Source organism: Macaca thibetana, chromosome 7 (genome assembly GCF_024542745.1).
Source record: "Macaca thibetana thibetana isolate TM-01 chromosome 7, ASM2454274v1, whole genome shotgun sequence".
Taxonomy (NCBI): domain Eukaryota; kingdom Metazoa; phylum Chordata; class Mammalia; order Primates; family Cercopithecidae; genus Macaca; species Macaca thibetana.
In genome coordinates this window covers 143,220,563-143,240,120 of record NC_065584.1, presented here as the reverse complement: position 1 = coordinate 143,240,120, position 19,558 = coordinate 143,220,563, and the positions used below count along the sequence as shown (strand labels likewise).

The following is a 19,558-nucleotide window of genomic DNA, read 5'->3' as shown; positions in this document are numbered from 1 at the left end:
CTGAGCTCAGGAGTTTGAGACCAGCCTGGGCAACATGGTGAAACCCCATCTCTACTAAAAATACAAAAATTAGCTGGGTGTGGTGGTGTGCGCCTGTAATCCCAGCTACTCTGGAGGCTGAGGCAGGAGAATCGCTGGAGCCCAAGAGTTGGAGGTTGCAGTGAGCCAAGATGGCGCCACTGCACTCTAGCCTGGGCTACAGAGCCAGACCCTGTCTGGGGGGAAAAAAAATGTGTGTGTGTGTGTGTGTGTGTGTGTGTGTGTGTATTTATATATATATGTATACACACATACATCTTTTTCTCCTGCTTCATTTAAGTAGCTTAAAGTGTAAAATTGAAATAGAGCTTTGTCTGTTTTTTGTCTTCTTATCCTAAAGATAGATGAGTGTTTAACATTACATATTTTAAAATTTTTATTCTTGTGACACTTATATTGACTTGAATATTTTGTAAGTTAATGAGCTGGACAGAGGAAAGTATCTTCATCTGTTAGAGACTGAAATGAACAAAAACTTTTTGCCTCATTTAAAAGTATTCTACTGATGAAATACTGGCATATGGGTTGATAGTAGCACAGTTAGGACATACTTTCATAAATTATATACCAAAAAGAATTGTGCAGTGTGTGTGTCTCCATTATATGCAGGTGTTTGTTTTGTATTTTAATACATATTAGTGTGTTTATTTGTTTTTGAGATGGAGTCTCACTCTGTCACCCAGGCTGACATGCAGTGGCATGATCTCGGCTCACTGCAACCTCTGCTTCCCAGGTTCAAGCGATTCTTTTTCCTCAGCCTCCCGAGTAGCTGGGACTACAGATGGGCACCACCACCCCTGGCTAATTTTTGTATTTTTAGTAGAGGTGGGGTTTCATCATGTTGGCCAGGCTGGTTACAAACTTCCGACCTCAGGTGATTCACCCTCCTCTGCCTCCCAAAGTGCTGGAATGACAGGCATGAACCATCACGCCCACCCCCTAAACAGAATTTTTAAGACTGAGTCTATAATCCAGATAAGTCTGCCTTGTTTACAGTAAAATTTAAGAAAGTGTCAAAGACCAGCCCTCTGCATTCAGATGTCCTTTTAGAAAATGTGTCCTGAGGAGGAGATCTTGTATACTCCCTTGAAAATTTTCTTTTTCATAGTGTTAGTCTGTAAATTGTTCTGCCACTATTATATCTCAGCCTCTCTGTGGGTACCTTCTGCTTTCTTTCCTGTAAGCTAAGTATCACAATGCTTGCTTTCTCTTTCCTTAGATCCCTAGTTCTACAGTTTCTTTCTTTGTGTTTGCTACTCTGTTTTCCGTAGTTACAGATGTAGCACCTTGTAAGTGCCATAGCACTAACTAGTACGATGTAAAATAAGTTGACGACTCCTGTTTTCTGTGCTGTTTGCATGTTGTCCTGATAGGCTGATCATAGGCCCTGCCATGGCTTGTCTTAAGGTTTTGATCTCTGTCTGTGCGTTCTTACAGTCAATATAAGATCCAAGTATTTGAAATAATCAAGGGTCAAAAAACCCTTGGGTGCTAGAAAATATAGAAATAGAAATTAATGTCCAGGCCTGGTGGCTCATGGCTGTAATCCCAGCACTTTTGGAGGCCAAGGCAGGAGGATTACTTGAGGCCAGAGGTTCGAGACCAGCTTGGACAATATAGTGAGACCCCATCTCCATAGGAAAATTAAAAAATTAGCTGGGCATGGTGGTGTGCACCCTGTAGTCCCAGCTAGGCAGGAGGCTGAGGCAGGAGAATTGCTGGAGCCTAGGAGTTCACAGTTGCAGTGAGTTATGGTAGCAACAGTGTTGCTCCAGACCTCAGTACCAGCAACTGCTCCAACCTAGGCAGCACTTGATCATGTCTCCAAAAATTATTTTTAAAAACAGGAATTGGCTGGGTACGGTGGCTCACACCTGTAATCCCAGCACTTTGGGAGGCCGAGGTGGGCGGATCACGAAGTCAAGAGATCAAGACCATCCTGGCCAACATGGTGAAACCCCGTGTCCACTAAAAATACAAAAATTAGCTGGGCACGGTGGCACATGCCTGTAGTTGCAGCTACTTGGGAGGCTGAGAAGGAGAATTGCTCCAACCCAGGAGGTGGAGGTTGCAGTGAGCCGAGATCGTACCACTGCATTCCAGTCTGACAGCAGAGCGAGACTCCATCTCAAAAAACAAAACAACAACAACAAAAAGTATTGAATCATTTCCTCCATACCCTTCCCTGAAGCCTGAGTAGCTTCTCACTACAAAATAGATACAAACTCTTTCCATATGCTGTTGCACTACTCATCCTTTTATCTTCTCAGACATCTTATTAATTTGCTTCTGACATTAAAAATATAAGTTGGTATGAGACCGAGACTGAGGGTGTCGTGATTTTTTTTTTTTTTTTTTTTTTTGACATGGGGTTTCACTATCGTTGCCCAAGCTGGAGTGCAATGGCGTGATCTCAGGTCACTGCAACCTCCACCTCCTGGAGTGTGCAAGTGATTCTCCTGCCCCAGCCTCCTGACTAGCTGGGATTATAGGTGTGGGCCACCATGCCTGGCTAATTTTTCGTATTTTTAGTAGAAATGGGGTTGCACCATGTTAGCCGGGCTGGTCTCGAACTCCTGATCTCAGATGATCCTCCTGCCTCAGCCTCCCAAAGTGCTGGGATTACAGGTATGAGCCACTGCGCCCGCCCAAGTGACTTTTCATATGCTATTCTTTTAGCACTATCCTGAGGAGCGACATGTGGTTGAACGCCATGGACGGGACACAAGCGGACCAAGGAAAGAGTGGCATGGTCCACCCTCTCAAGGGCCTAGCTATCATGATACGAGGCGAATGGGTGATGGCCGGGCAGGAGCAGGCATGATAACCCAACATTCAAGGTAAATAACTACTAACCAGTTTAGACTTTTTCTGCCAGCACACAACCAACATTTGATCCTTTCCATAAAAGTCATTGTAGTTTCTGAGAGACTGAACTGCAACTAGTGAAAACCCTAGGTCGGCCTGAACATTTCCCTGTATCAACTCAGAGTCTCCAAAAGACTGTGTGCAGAACAGCTGATATTAATGTGTTACTTTGTATTTTTCCTTGTAAATGAATTCAGTCACGTTCTGGCAAGTTGATCTAGATATGGGTATGTATGTATGGTAGGATCCAGTAGATAATGAATCCTTTTGTTTTGTTTTTTGTTTTTTGAGATGGAGTCTCACTCTGTCGTCCAGGCTGGAGTGCAGTGGCGAGATCTCGGCTTACTGCAACCTCCGCCTCCTGGGTTCAAGCAGTTCTCTCATGTCAGCCTCTCAAGTAGCTGGGACTACAGGCATGCGCTACCAATCCCAGCTAATTTTTATATTTTTAGTAGAGACGGGGTTTCACCATGTTGCCCAGGCAGGTCTCGAACTCCAGACCTCAGGTGATCCGCCTGCCTCAGCCTCCCCAAGTGCTGAGGTTACAGGCGGGAGCCACTGCAACCAGTCTAGATAATGAGTCTTAACCTCACATTGGAACCATCATCTTGTTCCCTACCTAGCATTCCTCAAATTCTTAGGAAGAAAAAACTGAAAGTGTGTTCTGTTTCCTCCCTGTTATTTAAAATAACTCCTGGCAGAGCTTTTAGACATTTAACACAAAATCTATTCATACGTTAAGAGGCGAGCTTTACTTTCTCTTCACAACGAGGTCGGATGTGGCCCTTCAGCCAGCAGGTCTTCAGCTTCCCCATCTCTTTCACGTCCTCCTTTCTTTCCCATTCCTCTTAGGAGAGATACTGACTTGACTCAGTGACCCAGGTCACTATTATTCCATGGTCACTTCTACCATCAAACTTCAGTAAGTGTGCTACTTCTGCCTGCACAAGCTCAACATTCATTGTATCCGGTTTGTAAAGGTCACTGATGACTTTTCTCCTGATAAATATAGATTCTTTTATTTTCATGGTTTTCGACTCCTTGGTGGTTAAACACTGTTTCACATGGTCGTTTATCTTTATTTTGAGGGAGTCTGTTTTCTAGGGCACCATCACTTTCTTTCTGCCCTTGTGACTGCCTTTGCAGGCTCCTTCCCATGGCTAAGCTTTAGACACTGCTGTTTCCTTTCAGCTTCATGTTGCCACTGCCATGTAAGTGCTTTGCTGCATCCATGAATTCAAGGTCACAGTCAAACTCATTCTTCTCCTGTTTCAAACCTTTGTGTCCCTTTTGTTGCCTGCAGCTTCTTTTAATTTGATAATGCCACCATCCATTTCACTCACCCTGACTGGAAAAACGGGACTTGTCCTTACCTTTCTTCATTCCTACCATAAATTTCTAAGTGTGGTTCTTTTTTTTTTTTTTTTGAGACGGGGTCTTGGTCTGTCCAGGCTGGAGTGTAGTGGCACAGTCTCGGCTCACTGCAACCTCTGCCTCCCAGGTTCAAGCGAGTAGCTGGGAATACAGGCGTGCACCACCATGCCCGGCTAATTTTTGTATTTTTAGCAGAGACAGGGTTTCACCATGTTGGCCAGGCTGGTCTCGAACTCCTGACCTTGTGATCTGCCCACCTCGGCCTGCTAAAGTGCTGGGATTATAGGCATGAGCCACTGTACCCAGCTGTGTGGCTCCATTTTTTAAAAAAATGTTTCTCAGGCTGGGCACAGTGGCTCATGCCTGTAATCCCAGTACTTTGGGAGGCCAAGGTAGGTGGATCGCTTGAACTGAGGAGTTCAAGACCAGCCTGGGCAACACAGCAAAACTCTGTCTCTACAAAAAAAAAGTTTATCATAACTATCCCTTATTCCTCATTTTAGCTTCTATCTGATCTTCCCAAATTATTATTTTTGTGTTCCATTACCCTATTTGTAAATTGAACTGTTTAAACTCCCATTTTGTTACACCATTTATTGCTCTAAAACTATAACAAGCAGCTGCTCCAAGTCACAGGATCGAGCCCAGATTCCTTAGTCTGGCATTTAAGCCTTTTTATAATCTAGTTTTATTCTGCCTGAACCATTTCACTGTAGACAATTTTGTTTTTTCCAAGACGAAGTCGCTGTCCCCCAAGCTGGAGTGCAGTGGCGCTATCTCAGCTCACTGCAACCTCTGCCTCCTGGGTTCAAGTGATTCTCTTTCGGCCTCCCAAGTAGCTAGGACAGGTGTGTGCCATCACGTTCGGCTAATTTTTTGTATTTTTAATAGAGATGGAGGTTTCACTTTCTTGGCCAGGCTGGTCTCAAACTCCTGTTCCTCAGGTGATCCTCCAGCCTCAGCCTCCCAAAGTGCTGGTATTATAGGCATGAACCACTGCACCCGGCCTTCACTGTAAATTTTTATCTCCTGGTTTGTTAAAGTTTTTTCTTTTTTGAGATGGAGTCTCACTCTGTCACCCAGGCTGGGGTACAGTGGCACGATCTCAGCTCACTGCAACCTCTGCCTCCGGGTTCAAGCAGTTCTCCTTGATCCGCCCACCTCGGCCTCCCAAAGTGCTGGGATTACAGGTGTGAGCTACTGTGCCCGGCCTGTTAAAGGCTTTTTGTCAGAGGAGAGGGTCTGCTTTTTTGTGTTACTAACATCTGCTCTGTTGCATTACACATAAAGATTCCAGAAATATTTTTTAAATGACTTCCCATAATTTAGCTCACAAACTTTAGCAAACAACAGAATCACCTGGAGGATGTGTTAAAACACAGGTTGGCCGGGCATGGTGGCTCCTGCCTGTAATTCCAGTACTTTGGGAGGCCAAGGCTGGCAGATCTTTTGAGCCCAGGAGTTCGAGATCAGCCTGGCCAACATGGTGCAACCCTGTCTCTACTAAAAATTTAAAAATTAGCTGAGCATGGTGGCACTTGCCTGTAGTCCCAGCTACTCTGGTGGCTGGCTGAAGTGTGAGAATCACCTGAGTCCAGGAAGTCAAGGCGGCTACAATGAGCCATGATTGTGCCACTGCACTCCAGCCTGGGTGAAGTGAGACGCTGTCTAAAAATATATATATTTAAAAGAACAAAGAAAAACAGGTTGCTGGGAGTCCCACCCCCAGAGTTTCTTTCTCAGTGGTCTGAGATGGGGGTGAGAATTTGCATTTCTAACAGGCCCCCAGCTGGTGCTACTGCTACTGGTTTGGGGTCCACACTTAAGAGATCTGCTGCTGTAGTCCATCCACATGCAGATCTGCAGCTGGCTTCTGAAGTAATGGGACTTCAAAGTGAGATTGCCCAAGTTCAGATCTCTGCTCCACCATTTTATTAGCTCTGTGACCTTGGACGAGTTCCTCAACCTCCAGATCTCTTTCTTCATCAGTAAAGTGGGGTTAGTAATGGTTCAGACCTCAGGGGACTGTTGCAAAGAGTAAATTATTTATTTTGGATAAAGTACCAAGAACAGTGCCTGGCAAATGTTAAGTGCTGCGTAAGTATTTGCAGTGATGATTTGTTCTTTGTTCTCTGACTTTTTTTCTTTTAAACCTTTTTCAGTAACGCATCCCCAATTAATAGAATTGTACAAATCAGTGGCAATTCCATGCCAAGAGGAAGTGGCTCCGGATTTAAGCCATTTAAGGGTGGACCTCCACGACGATTCTGAAAATGAGCTCTCTGCCATGGTTTTATGATAATTTATTGAAATCTCCTGTAAACTTTACTTGACTACTTATGAAAAGGACCTCTGACTTGCTTGAGAGTTCTGTCAGACTTTTCTTTTTAAAAATTTAACATGATTGCTTTTCTCAATTTTGGAGAAGATGTTTAAATAGTTCTGTTGTAACTTTTAATAGTTTTGTGTATCATTCAACTTTTTTTCTTGCAGCACCGAGACACATTTGAAAAGATGGAATTGAAGTCGTTTTGTTTAACGCTGTGTGAATATAAAGAGTAGTCTGCAGCTGTGTGGTAGTGGTTTAATTTGCAGCCTTAGCTCTGTGGTGTCTGGCTCTAGAGTTACTTCTTTTCACCAGGCATTTTCAGCCTCCATTTTGAAGGCTGTCTATGCTTAAGAAGTCTTAGCTGTCTAATTTTTAGAGAATAAGATTGTTCATTGCATTTCTGAGTATTATGTAACCTATTTTTGCAGAAGGTACTGTTACATTAAGTGCATCTGTGTATCCTGGTTTAAAAAAAATGTAATCTTTTTTGAAATAAACCTTCATATTCTGTATAGTTGCTAAAGTGTTGAGAACCTTTTTAATTGTAAAATGAGAACCGATTTTCAGTTTAGTGTAGCAGCACACTTGTTCAGGTTTGCATGGTATGAAACCAAATAGATTCATGAAACCTTGGCCATGAGGTTTGTTTCACAAGGTTCTTAGACTGAGTTGTGCAGGTAAGTGCACTTTTAGGTAATCTGCACTGTTTGATGGATAAATTCCATCTTTGGGAATTGTGTGGGTATTAATGTTTCCATGTTCCCAACTATGTTGAGAAGTGGAAAAAAACCCAGGTTCTAGATGGGTGAATCAGTTGGGTTTTGTAAATACTTGTATGTGGGAAGACATTGTTGTCTTTTTGTGAAAATAAAAATCCACACCTGGAATTGTATGTGTCTTTGTTTTCAGCGTTTTAGGTGTTAGTTGTCCAGTTCTTTCTGTAGTTCAGCCCAAGGTGACTGACTAGGTATAGAGCTCTAAAGGCAGTCTTTTGGTCTTTGTTCCTCAGAAATAAATCTAGCTTAGACTCTTCACCTCAGTAGCTGGGCAGCATATGCTGTTCATGTGTTAGAGACTTAACCACTAATCCTATGGCATTGTTTTAAAAAGGCATCTCTTTTAGGAAAGCCCTTCAAGGTAAATGCTGTTCTTTCAAAAAAGCTTCCCACATTCCTTTATATAAATCAGTGGTGAAAAATCCAAATGGTCTAGATGTCTGGTAAATTCAGCACTCTCTATGCTCGGTACAGTCATGCCATGAGATGGCTCACACTTCCCAGTGCCATGGGCAACCAAAGTACCATGGTCTCTGGTCCTTTGGGGAACTGGCACTGTAGGGACTTCTCTGGATTTCTTACCTTTTCTGCCATTTCCAGTCCGACAATTGTGGGAGCACGTTGGGTGTGTACGTTGGTGTGAGGGAGGTCTACTTCATTTCTTGATCACAACATTTTGTAGAGTGTTACAGGAGAAGCCTCAGTATCCACTGGAGTGAACGTTGGTGACTTTAGGTTAGAATGTCACTTCTCAGTGTTTCCTCATTTGTAGAGTGGGACTATGTTTCTTAGAAGGGATTATCATACAGCTGCTAACATTGGCTAAGCGCTTTACGTGCTGGGCAATGTGCTAAGCGTTTGAGGTACGTTCGCCTACCTGATACTCAGAAGAATCCTCCTAGCCATAGGTAGAATTACTGACCCTGACCAGTTTTCAGATGGGAATCTGGATAGTAACCTGCATTTTAAACATTAGATCCTTAATTTGTTTCAGTCTTTTCTGTACTTACACTGAAGGGTACAAGCCTATAGACATCATAGGTAATTATTTTTTACTCAAGTCGCCATGGCGAGTGCTTTTTTAAGTTCAGAAAACCTGACAAAACCATCTGATACGCTGGCATTGAGGTTGAGTGACCCTCAGCGATCAACAGCAGCAGCTCGCAGCGACCTGGCTGGCTCAGGGTCAATAGTGAAAACCAAATTTAGAGGGTTTTTTGTTGTTTTGAGATGGAGTCTGGCATTCACCCAGGCTGGAGTGCAATGGCGCCATCTCAGCTCACTGCAACCTCCGCCTCCCAGGTTCAAGAGATTTTCCTGCCTCAGCCTCCCGAGTAGCTGGGACTACAGGCACCTGCCACCACGCCCAGCTATTTTTTGTTATTTTTAGTAGAGTTGGGGTTTCACTGTGTTGGCCAAGCCGGTCTCAAACTCCTGACATCATGATCTGCCTGCCTCAGCCTCTCAAAGTACTGTGATTACAAGTGTGAGCCACCGCGTCTGGCCTATTTAGAGATTTTGTTGTTGTTGTTGTTGTTGTTGTCGTCGTCGAGATGGAGTCTCGCTCTGTTGCCCAGGCTGGAGTGCAGTGGCACTGTCTTGGCTCACTGCAACCTCTGCCTCCCGGGTTCAAGCAATTCCCCTGCTTCAGCCTCCCAAATAGCTGGAATTACGGGTGACTGCCACCATGCCCGGCTAATTTTTTGTATTTTTAGTAGAGACAGGGTTTCACCATGTTGGCCAGGCTGGTCTTGAACTCCTGACTTCATGATCCGTGAAGGAAGACAGTCTCCTCAAAGCCAAGAGAATGGAGGAAAATGTGCCATTCCCCATGTGCTTGATGCACAATCCAAATGTTTCGCCACAGTGCAATGGCATCAGTGAGTTAGAAGCTATAGACAGCTCACATGATGCAAAAAAAGATTCAAGAAAGATAGTAGCCAGTCTTGGTAAGCTGGGCAAGATGCTGACGTCAGAAACTACACATGCCAACAATCATTGTAAAATAAAATTAAAAGCTTAGGAATTACATAGAAAAAATCTCAAGCTCTTAAATGTATGAAGTAATGAAAACATTTAAAACCCTTCTGCCTGGATTGTCACTTAACTCAGTTCCTCCATACTTAACACGTCCTAACAAATACTGAATCCTTATTGTAATCCCAGCTACTTGGGAGGCTAAGGCAGGACAATTGCTTGAACCCGGGAGGCAGAGACTGCAGTAAGCCGAGATGGCGCCACTGCACTCCAGCCTGGCGACAGAGTGAGACTCCGTCTAGAAAAAAAAATAGAAAAGAAAAAAAAATTGTCAGATTTTTTACATTTGTAAAGAATCTCATCCAATCCATCTCTCTACCTAAAGATGAATCTCTTCTAATACCTCCAATAACTGCTTAATTAGCATTTCTGTCAAACACCTCAAATTTACCATGTGTAGTTACCCCCAAAAACTAATCCTCTCAAATACTTAATCACCACCTTCAACTCAGTAAGGGCGCTGTAGGTGAAATTAATAATATCCCTTAAAACGCACCACTCAACAATACTGTTTATTTTTATCTGAAACAAATTGTTTCCTGAAATCCTTCAAGTGCTTCCTACAGATAAGCTTCTATCTTTTCTTTCTCTTTCCTTTTGACTTGGCCATTCCAGCCAGACCTAAGGGGCAGGTATCATGTAGTTAATGTTCACCTACGTATTCTGTACCAAAATCACCAATATCTATGTCTTCTACCCCTCTTAACATTTTTCTCTGAGAAGATCAACTTCCCCTCCAAGCCCTCTAATTTCTCTCCATCTGCAGAATACATTCAGTCTGCCACCTCATTTCCTACTACTCTCTTCCTTGTTCACCTGGTTCCATGTGCTGACCACAGCATTGTCCCGTGTGTTGACCACAGCATCTCATCTCAAGCCTTTTGCTTGTGCTCCTTCATCTGAAATGCTCTCCCGCAGATAGCGATGTGGCTCGCTTCCTCATTGCTTCAGTTCTTAGCTAAAATGTCATTTTCTCAACCATGCCTTCTTTGATTTTATTTAAAATTGCCACACTTAGGCCAGGCGCGGTGGCTCATGCCTATAATCCCAGCACTTTGGGAGGCAGAGGTGGCTGGATCACCTGAGGTCAGGAGTTCGAGACCAGCCTGGTCAACATGGTGAAACCCCGTCTGTACTAAAATTACAAAAAAATTAGCCGGGCATGGTGGTGGGCGCCTGTAATCCTAGCTACTCAGGAGGCTGAGGCAGGAGAATTATTTGAACCCGGGAGGCGGAGGTTGCAGTGAGCCAAGATCACGCCACTGCACTCCAGCCTGCGTGACAAGAGCAAGACTCCATCTCAAAATAAAATAAATTTGCCACACTTACTCCCTTTCTCAGCATTCCCCCTCCTTCCCATCTAATCTATTTATAATCCATTTTTTCCTACTTGAATGTAAGCTCCAGAAGGACAGCTGTTTTCGTCTATTTTTTCTTTTCGCTGCTGTATCCCTGGCCCCTGGCTCTTAGTAGCCACTCAATAAATATTGGATGAAGGAAAATCCATGTGAAGGATTCAGAATTTTTATAATAGGGACTTAGGGAGAGCAATCTGGTTGGAATGGGGGAGCCTGGGCTTTGTCTTAAAGTTCGTGTAACATTGGTGTAGCATTGTTGTAACAAACACACTTAATTAAGATTGAATACTTAAGCCACCCGTTGGTGCAGCCATCAGTAAGAAATGGGATTGTTTAGGGACAGGCTGCCCAGACCAGCAGCTCTCAGCCTGGAATTCATGCTGTCTGAGGTGAGATGCCTGCCCCAGGCATAAACATTAGCCATGAAGTCATCTTGGCTCCATGCTCACCATGTAGTTTTCCACCTGGATTTGCCAATAGGGTTAGGAAATGAGAATGAAATCTACTCATTGGTTAAGTTTTCATCAGTTAGGCCGGGCACGGTGGCTCATGCCTGTAATCCCAGCACTTTGGGAGGCTGAGGTGGGCATATCATGAGGCCATCCTGGCTAACACGGTGAAACCCTGTCTGTACTAAAAATACAAAACTTATCTGGGCGTGGTGGTGGGCGCCTGTAGTCCCAGCTACTCAGGAGGCTGAGGTAGAAGAATGGCGTGAACCCGGGAGGCGGAGCTTGCAGTGAGCCGAGATCATGCCACTGCACTCCAGCCTTCGTGACAGAGTGAGACTCCGTCTCAAAAAAAAAAAAAAATTTTCATCAGTTTATGAGACTGAGCCCATGGAAAGCTCGAGCAATAACCTTTCATTTGGACAGAGACAGTTTTCCTTCTCTTTTTTTTTTTTTTTGAGATGGTATCTCACTGTCTCCCAGGCTGCAGTACAATGGCACAATCCCGGTTCACTGCAACCTCTGCCTCCCAGATTCAAGTGATTCTCATGCCTCAGCCTCCCAAGTAGCTGGGATTTCAGGTGCCTGCCACCATGCCCGGCTAATTTTTGTATTTTTAGTAAAGATGGAATTTCACTATTTTGGCCAGACTAGTCTTGAACTCCTGACCTCAAGTGATCTGCCTCCTCGGCATCTTAAAGTGCTGGGATTACAGGTGTGAGCCACCATGCCCTTCCCCTTCTCTTAATAAATCTGGTGATGTCCAACAAACTATAAATTCACTAATTTCCTCACCACATTTCAGGCATTTGGGAAGTGGAGTGCAGGGGAAATGGGTCAGATACCATGACAAGAAATGGTGCATCCCTCAAGGACATGGTAATATAAGACTAAAAATTCTAAGGAATTCTGATCCAAAGAACCAACACCCTAATTTTCTAAAATTACCAAATTACCCGTTAGCTTCTTTAATGACTTTATTTCCCCTGGATCTGCCATCCCGGGCTTCTGGACAGGTATCCTGCTAGGATTTGCTTCACCCGGTTGACAGCTCACTCCCTCTGAACTACTCTAAGAACACTCAAATTTATGAGGTGAGATAGTACTACAGGGAAAGCCCTTGCAGCCGGGACAATGTGCAGGGGCATCCAGTCTAGAAACCACAGGCTTCAGAATGGGGATGAATAGGGACTCAAAAACCAGTTTGCCATTTGCTAGATGTGTTCAATTATGGGCAATTTATCTGTATATCCAGAATACTACAGTCAGCTTTGCTAGTAGGAACAGGGCTGTTGTAATAAGTGGGAAAATATGTGTCAAATACTGAACAAATTCTGCCCATTTTTTTTTTTCTAAAGTCACTTTGTGTTCCCTGATTTAAGACAAAAGAGGCAACCTCATTTGTAAAAGGTTGCTGATTAAATAGAGAATTAGGCCGGGCGCGGTGGCTCATGCCTGTAATCCCAGCACTTTTTGGGAGGCCGAGGTGGGTAGATCACCTAAGGTTGTGAGTTCAAGATCAGCTTGGCCAACACAGTGAAGTCCCTTCTCTGCTAAAAATACAAAAATTAGCCGGGCATGGCTGTGTGCACCTGTAGTTGCTGCTACTCAGGAGACTGAGGCAGGAGAATTGCTTGAACCAGGGAGGCAGAGGTTGCAGTGAGCTGAGATCATACCACTGCACTCCAGCCTGGGAGGCAGAGTGAGAATCTGTCTCAAAAAAAAAAAAAAAAAAAGTAAAAATAAAAACAGATAATTGGATGGGTGCCGTGGCTTACGCCTGTAATCCCAGCAGAATGTTGGGAAGCTGAGGTGGGCGGATCACAAGGTCAGAAGTTCAAGACCAGCTTGACCAACATGGTGAAACCCCATCTCTACTAAAAATACAAAAATTAGCTGGGCGTGGTGGTGGGTGCCTGTAGTCCCAGCTACTTAGGAGGCTGAGGCAAGAGAATTACTTGAACTTGGGAGGCAGAGGTTGCAGTGAGCCGAGATCGTGCCATTGCACTCCAGCCTGGGTGACAGAGCGAGACTCTGTCTCAGAAAGAAAAGATAATTGAACTTGCATAGATGCTAACTGGGCAAAATCTGGGGTCTAATGGGTGATGAGCCTGGGCCACACCCCCAGAGGTTCATGGATGGGGTCCCAGCATGTTTTACCCCCAAAAGTTCCTCCACAGGATTCACATGCACAGCAAGGTTTGACAGTCACTCTAGAGATACAGCTCAGAGTAAGAATAACCAAATGCTTTTTACAAGCCGCTGGCAATCAACTCTGTGTTTTTGCCAGTGGGATGAGATGCTCTGAATAATGTAATTTTCTGATTAAATGATGATCAATTCCTCTGTAGAGCTGAATCACCCAGGGTGGGAGTGGGGGACCTCTGCATCAGCTTTAGGAACTTGGGTCCAGAGTTTTCAGAACTGTCCTGCTTGCCGGGCGTGGTGGCTCATGCCTCTAATCTCAGCACTTTGGGAGGCTGGGGTGGGAGGATCACTTGAGGCTAGTTTAAGACCAGCCTGGACCAAATAGTGAGACCCCGTCTCTTTAAAAACAAAAACAGCCAAACTGCCTTAAGTTGTGAAATATTAATATTATGTATTATTTAGATAAGCCATACTTTGTTTTCATTCCACTAAGTAGAGAATGACCTTTGAAAGAAGTGTAAGAGGCCGGGCACGGTGGCTCACGCCTGTAATCCCAGCACTTTGGGAGGCTGAGGCAGGTGGATTGCAAGGTCAGGAGTTCAAGATCAGCCTGGTGAAGATGGTGAAACCCTGTCTCTACAAAAATTATCCAGGTGTCGTGGCAGGCACCTATAATCCCAGCTACTCGGGAGGCTGAGGCAGAGAATTGCTTGAACCCTGAAGGCAGAGGTTGTAGTGAGCCGAGATCGTACCACTGCACTCCAGACTGGGCAACAGAGCGAGACTCTGTCTCAAAAAAGAAAGGAGTGTATCAAGAGTCTCATTTTGCATCAACTAAAATTTTCATTCACTAAGCAAAAATATTACACTTTCCAGTTGACACACAGTTTAACTATTTTTTTCAAGTAAGTTTTATCTGCTTGACTATTTTTTTTATTTTTTATTTTTATTTCTGAGACAGCGTCTCACTCTGTCGCCCAGGTTGGAGTGCAGTGGCATGATCTTGGCTCACTGCAACCTCCGCCTCCTGGGTTCAAACGATTCTCCTGCCTCAGCCTCCCAAGTAGCTGGGACTACAGGTGCCTGCCACCATGCCCAGCTAATTTTTTAAATTTTTAATAGAGATGGGATTTTACCATGTTGGCCAGGATGGTCTCAATCTCTTGACCTCATGATCTGCCCACCTCAGGCTCCCAAAGTGCTGGGATTATAGGCGTGAGCCACCACGCCCAGCCTGCTTGACTATTTTTAAAATTTAAACACAAAAACTCCAAGTGATCACATAGAATGACCAAAGTAAAGTTAACTCAAATTCTAGTTTTCAGTGCATAGGTTTTACATCTACCTCTAGTATTTTGTTTGATGCTATTATAAATGGACTTGTTGAATGTCAATTTTAATTGTTCATTGCTAGCATATAGAAACAAAAGTATTTTGAAGTAAAATTTACAAATATGCACACATTTTAAGTGTACAGTTTAATGAGCATTGACAAATGTGTACAGCCAAGTTATTACTACGATGATCAAGAATATTTGCATCACTAAAAGTTTCCTTGTGCTCTTTCCCGGTCATCCTAAACCACATCTCCAGCCCCAGGCAACCACTTATCTGCTTTCTACCACTGGAGACTGTCTCCTAGAGTTCATATAAACAGGATCATACAGTAATGTCTTATTTTGTGTCTCGTTCCTTTCACTCAGCGCAGTGTTTCTGCAATTCAGCCATGTTGCTGTATCAGTCATTCCATCTCTTTGTTGCTGTGTAGGTTTCCAATGTACGGATGTACCACAAGTTTTTGTGCATTCACCTATTGATGGAAATTTGGTTGTTGACAATGTTTGGCTATTATGAATAAAACTGCTATGAATATTTGTGTACAAGTCTTTGTGTGGACACATTTTCTTTCTTTCTTTTTTGAGACAAGAGTCTCACTCTGTCACCCAGGCTGGAGTGCAATGGCACGATCTTGGCTCACTGCAAGCTCCACCTCCCAGGTTCATGCCATTCTCCTGCCTCAGCCTCCCGAGCAGCTGGGACTACAGGCACCCGCCACCACGCCCAGCTAATTCTTGTATTTTTAGTACAGACGGGGTTTCATCATGCTAGCCAGGATGGTCTCGATCTCCTAACCTTGTGATCCGCCTGCCTCGGCCTCCCAAAGTGCTGGGATTACAAGAGTGAGCCACCGCGCCCAGCCGACACGTTTTCATGTCTCTTGGGTAAATAGGACTGGATATATGGTAGTGTGTATTTAACATTACGGGAAACTGCCAAAGAGTTTTCTGAAATCGTTGTGCCTTTGTGCATCAGCAATGTAAAGGATTCAAATTGCTCTACAGATGCACCAGCACTTGGTATTGTCAATCTTTTCAACGCTACCCTTTGTTAGTGGGTATGCTGTACTATTTCAGTATAGTTGAGTGTAGTTTTGTTTGTTTTTGTTTTTGAGATGGAGTTTTGAGCTTGTTGCCCAGGCTACAGTGCAATGGCATGATCTCGGCTCACTGCAACCTCCACCTCCCAGGTTCAAGTGATTCTCTTGCCTCAGCCTCCCAAATAGCTGGGATTACAGGTGCCGGCCACCATGCCCCGCTAATTTTTTGTGTTTTTAGTACAGACGGGGTTTCACCATGTTGGCCAGGCTGGTCTTGAACTACTGTCCTCAGGTGATCCACTGGCCTCGGCCTCCCAAAGTGCTGGGATTACAGGCGTGAGCCACCGTGCCCAGCCCAAATGTGTGTACATATTTTTCTGACTAATGATGGTGAACATGTTTTTAATGTGCTTATTGACCATTAATATATCTTCCTTTGTGGATTATTATTATTCTTTGAGATGGAATCTCTCACTGTTGGCCGGGCTGGAGAGCAATGGAACGATCTCAGCTCACTGCAACCTCCGCCTCCTGGGTTCAAGTGATTCTCCTGCCTCAGCCTTCTAAGCAGCTGGGATTACAGGTGTGTACCACCATGCCCGGCTACTTTTTTTTTTTTTTTTTTTTGTATTTTTTAGTAGACATGGGGTTTCACTATGTTGGTCAGGCTGGTCTCAAACTCCTGACCTCATAATCCACCCTCCTCAGCCTCCTAAAGTGCTGAGATTACAGGCGTGAGACACCATGCCCGGCCATGAATTATTTATTTAAATCTTTACTCCATGTTTTAACATTTTTGTAAATTATTTTATTCTTTCACAATGATTTAGAGAGACTATCTTCGAGCCAGTACAAATATTTCATAAATGGTATGTGGCCGTTTTCTAACCAGTTGAATAATGTGTTGCACAATAAGCCACCTCACATCTTTCAGCAAGAAATCAGATTAAATCTGAATAGTAAAGACATGACACACTGAATTAATATACAACTAAAATTTGCTGTAAATATTTCTTTGGGGGAGTGTTGTGGGAAGTCAGGGACCCTGAACGGAGGAACTGGCTGGAGCTGAGGCAGAAGAGCATAAATTGTGAAGATTTCATGGACATTTATCAGTTCCCAAAATTAATACTTTATAATTTCTTATGCCTGTCTTTACTGCAATCTCTGAACATAAATTGTGAAGAGTTCATGGACATTTATCACTTCCCTAATAATACTCTTATAATTTCTTTTTTTTTTTTTTTTTTTTTTTTTTTTTTTTTTTTGAGACAGAGTCTCGCTCTGTCGCCCAGGCTGGAGTGCAGTGGCGCAATCTCGGCTCACTGCAAGCTCCGCTTCCCGGGTTCACGCCATTCTCCTGCCTCAGCCTCCTGAGTAGCTGGGACTACAGGCGCCCGCCACCGCGCCCGGCTAATTTTTTGTATTTTTAGTAGAAATGGGGTTTCACCGTGGTCTCGATCTCCTGACCTTGTGATCCGCCCGCCTCGGCCTCCCAAAGTGCTGGGATTACAGGCGTGAGCCACCGCGCCCGGCCAATACTCTTATAATTTCTTATGCCTGTCTTTACTTTAATCTCTTAACCCTGTTACCTTTGTAAGCTGAGAATGTACATCACCTCAGGACCACTATTGTACAAATTGATTGTAAAACATGTGTTTGAACAATATAAAATCAGTGTACCTTGAAAAGAACAGAATAACAGCAATTTTCAGGGAACAAGGGAAAATAACCATAAGGTTTACTGCCCGCGCTGTTGGGCAAAATACAGCCATATTTTTCTTCTTTCAGAGAGCCTATAAACGGATGTGCAAGTAGGAGAAATATCACTGAATTCTTTCCCCAGCAAGGAATACCCTGGGGAAGGCATGCATTCCTGGGGGGAGATCTATAAACAGCCACTCTGGGAGTGTCTGTCTTATGTGGTTGAGATAAGGACTGAAATACGCCCTGGTCTCCTGGTCTCCTGCAGTACCCTCAGGCTTCCTAGGATCGGGAAATTCCAGCCTGGTAAATTTTGGTCAGACTGGTTCTCTGCTCTCGAACCCTGTTTTCTATTAAGATGTTTATCAAGATAATACATGCACAGCGGGACATAGACCCTCATCAGCAATTCTAATTTTGCCCTTTGCCTTGTGATCTTTGTTGCCCTTTGAAGCATGTGATCTTTGTGACCTACTCCCTGTTTGTACACTCCCTCCCCTTTTAAAATCGCTAATAAAAACTTGCTGGTTTTGCGGCTCAGGGAATATCACGGACCTACCGATATGTGATGTTACCCCTGGAGGCCCAGCTGTAAAATTCCTCTCTTTGTACTCTTTCTCTTTATTTCTCAGACTTGTTGACACTTAGGAAAAATAGAAAGAACCTAGTTGAAATATTGGGGGTTGGTTCCCCCGACAGAGGAGAGGACAGCACCCTCTACTCAATAAAGACAATTTTTTTTTTTTTTTTGAGACAGAGTTTCGCTCTTGTTGTCCAGGCTGGAGTGCAATGGTGCGATCTTGGCTCACTGCAACCTCCATCTCCTGGGTTCAAGCAATTCTCCTGCCTCAGCCTCCTGAGTAGCTGGGATTACAGGTGCCTACCACCGTGCCTGGCTAATTTTGTATTTTTAGTAGCAATGGGTTTCTCCATGTTGGTCAGGCTGTTCTCGAACTCCCGACTTCAGGTGATCCGTTCGCCTCAGCCTCCCAAAGTGTTGGGATTACAGGCATGAGCCACCATCCCTGGCCAAGAGAAACATTTTTTACAGTGCAGAAGTCTTTTATTTTTTTTTAAAACACCTATTATGCTATGAATTTGTAGGGAAGAGGTTCCAGCAGCTCAGGCTCCTTCCTATTGGTTCTCACAAAGTGTGCTTCTCTGTGTAGAGGCTGCTGCTTCAGGTGAACCCAGGTGCCTTTCTCTTTGACTTCTTTCTTTTTCTGATCATTTTCCTTCACATGTTTCAGGAAGCTATCTTGGCTTTTAGAGTGCTTAATGTGCTCAATACACACATTAATTCTCTTGGCAAGAATCTTGCCCTTAACTTGTTTACAACAATGCCAACAGCATGCTGGGTCATACTGTAGACTCTCCAGTTTAGCCATGGTAACATTTGTGGGGCATTCCTTTTTGAACAGTACCCATTCCCTTGATGTCTACAATATCACCTTTCTTATAGATTTGCATATATGTGGCCAAAGGAACAACAACAAGTTTACTAAAAGGCTGAACATATACTGGGTGCCTCTCCTCTTTCCCTTTGTGTTCATCATTTTGGCAAATTACTGGAAGATGGTGGTTCTGGCCATCTTTAATTGTATTTTTAAATTTCGATGAAGTGGGCTGGGTGCGGTGGCTCACGCCTGTAATCCCAGCACTTTGGGAGGCCAAGGTGAGTGGATCATTTGAGGTGAGGAATTCGAGACCAGCCTGACTAACACGGCAAAACCCCATCTCTACTAAAATAAAAAAATTAGCCAGGCGTGGTGGCGGGTGCCTGTAATCCCAGCTACTCAGGAAGCTGAGGCAGGATAATCACTTGAACCCAGGAGGTGGAGGTTGCAGTGAGCCAAGATTGTGCCACTGCACTCTAGCCTGGGCAACAGAGTGAAACTCCATCTCAAAACAAAACAAAACAAACAAACAAAAAAATTATGATGAAGTTAGGCTGGACACAGTGGCTCACACCTGTAATCCCAGCACTCCGGGAGGCTGATGATGTGGGAGGACTGCTTGAGCTCAGAAGTTCAAGACCAACCTGGGCAACAGTGAGACCCCGCAACTCTATTAAAAAATTTTTTTGATGACGTTCAGTT

General features: G+C 44.0%; 1 protein-coding gene and 1 pseudogene across 11 annotated transcripts in view; one reads left to right on the top strand and one right to left on the bottom strand.

The window, feature by feature from the left end:
- Positions 1-7,497, top strand: part of SLTM (SAFB like transcription modulator) — a 263,545-nt gene extending 256,048 nt beyond the window's left edge. For 10 of the 11 annotated variants that reach the window (XM_050796791.1, XM_050796800.1, XM_050796799.1 and 7 more), the window contains 2 exons: positions 2,719-2,879; positions 6,444-7,497. In XM_050796791.1, the coding sequence (XP_050652748.1) occupies positions 2,719-2,879; positions 6,444-6,552 (270 nt within the window). In that variant the 3' untranslated portion in view covers positions 6,553-7,497. Of the gene's footprint in view, positions 1-2,718; positions 2,880-3,759; positions 6,385-6,443 lie in introns of those variants that run through there. The other variant, XM_050796793.1, reaches the window with a different exon arrangement.
- An 11,047-nt stretch (positions 7,498-18,544) lies between these two features.
- On the bottom strand, positions 18,545-19,018 carry LOC126958486 (60S ribosomal protein L21-like; annotated as a pseudogene).
- Positions 19,019-19,558: the final 540 nt, after the last annotated feature.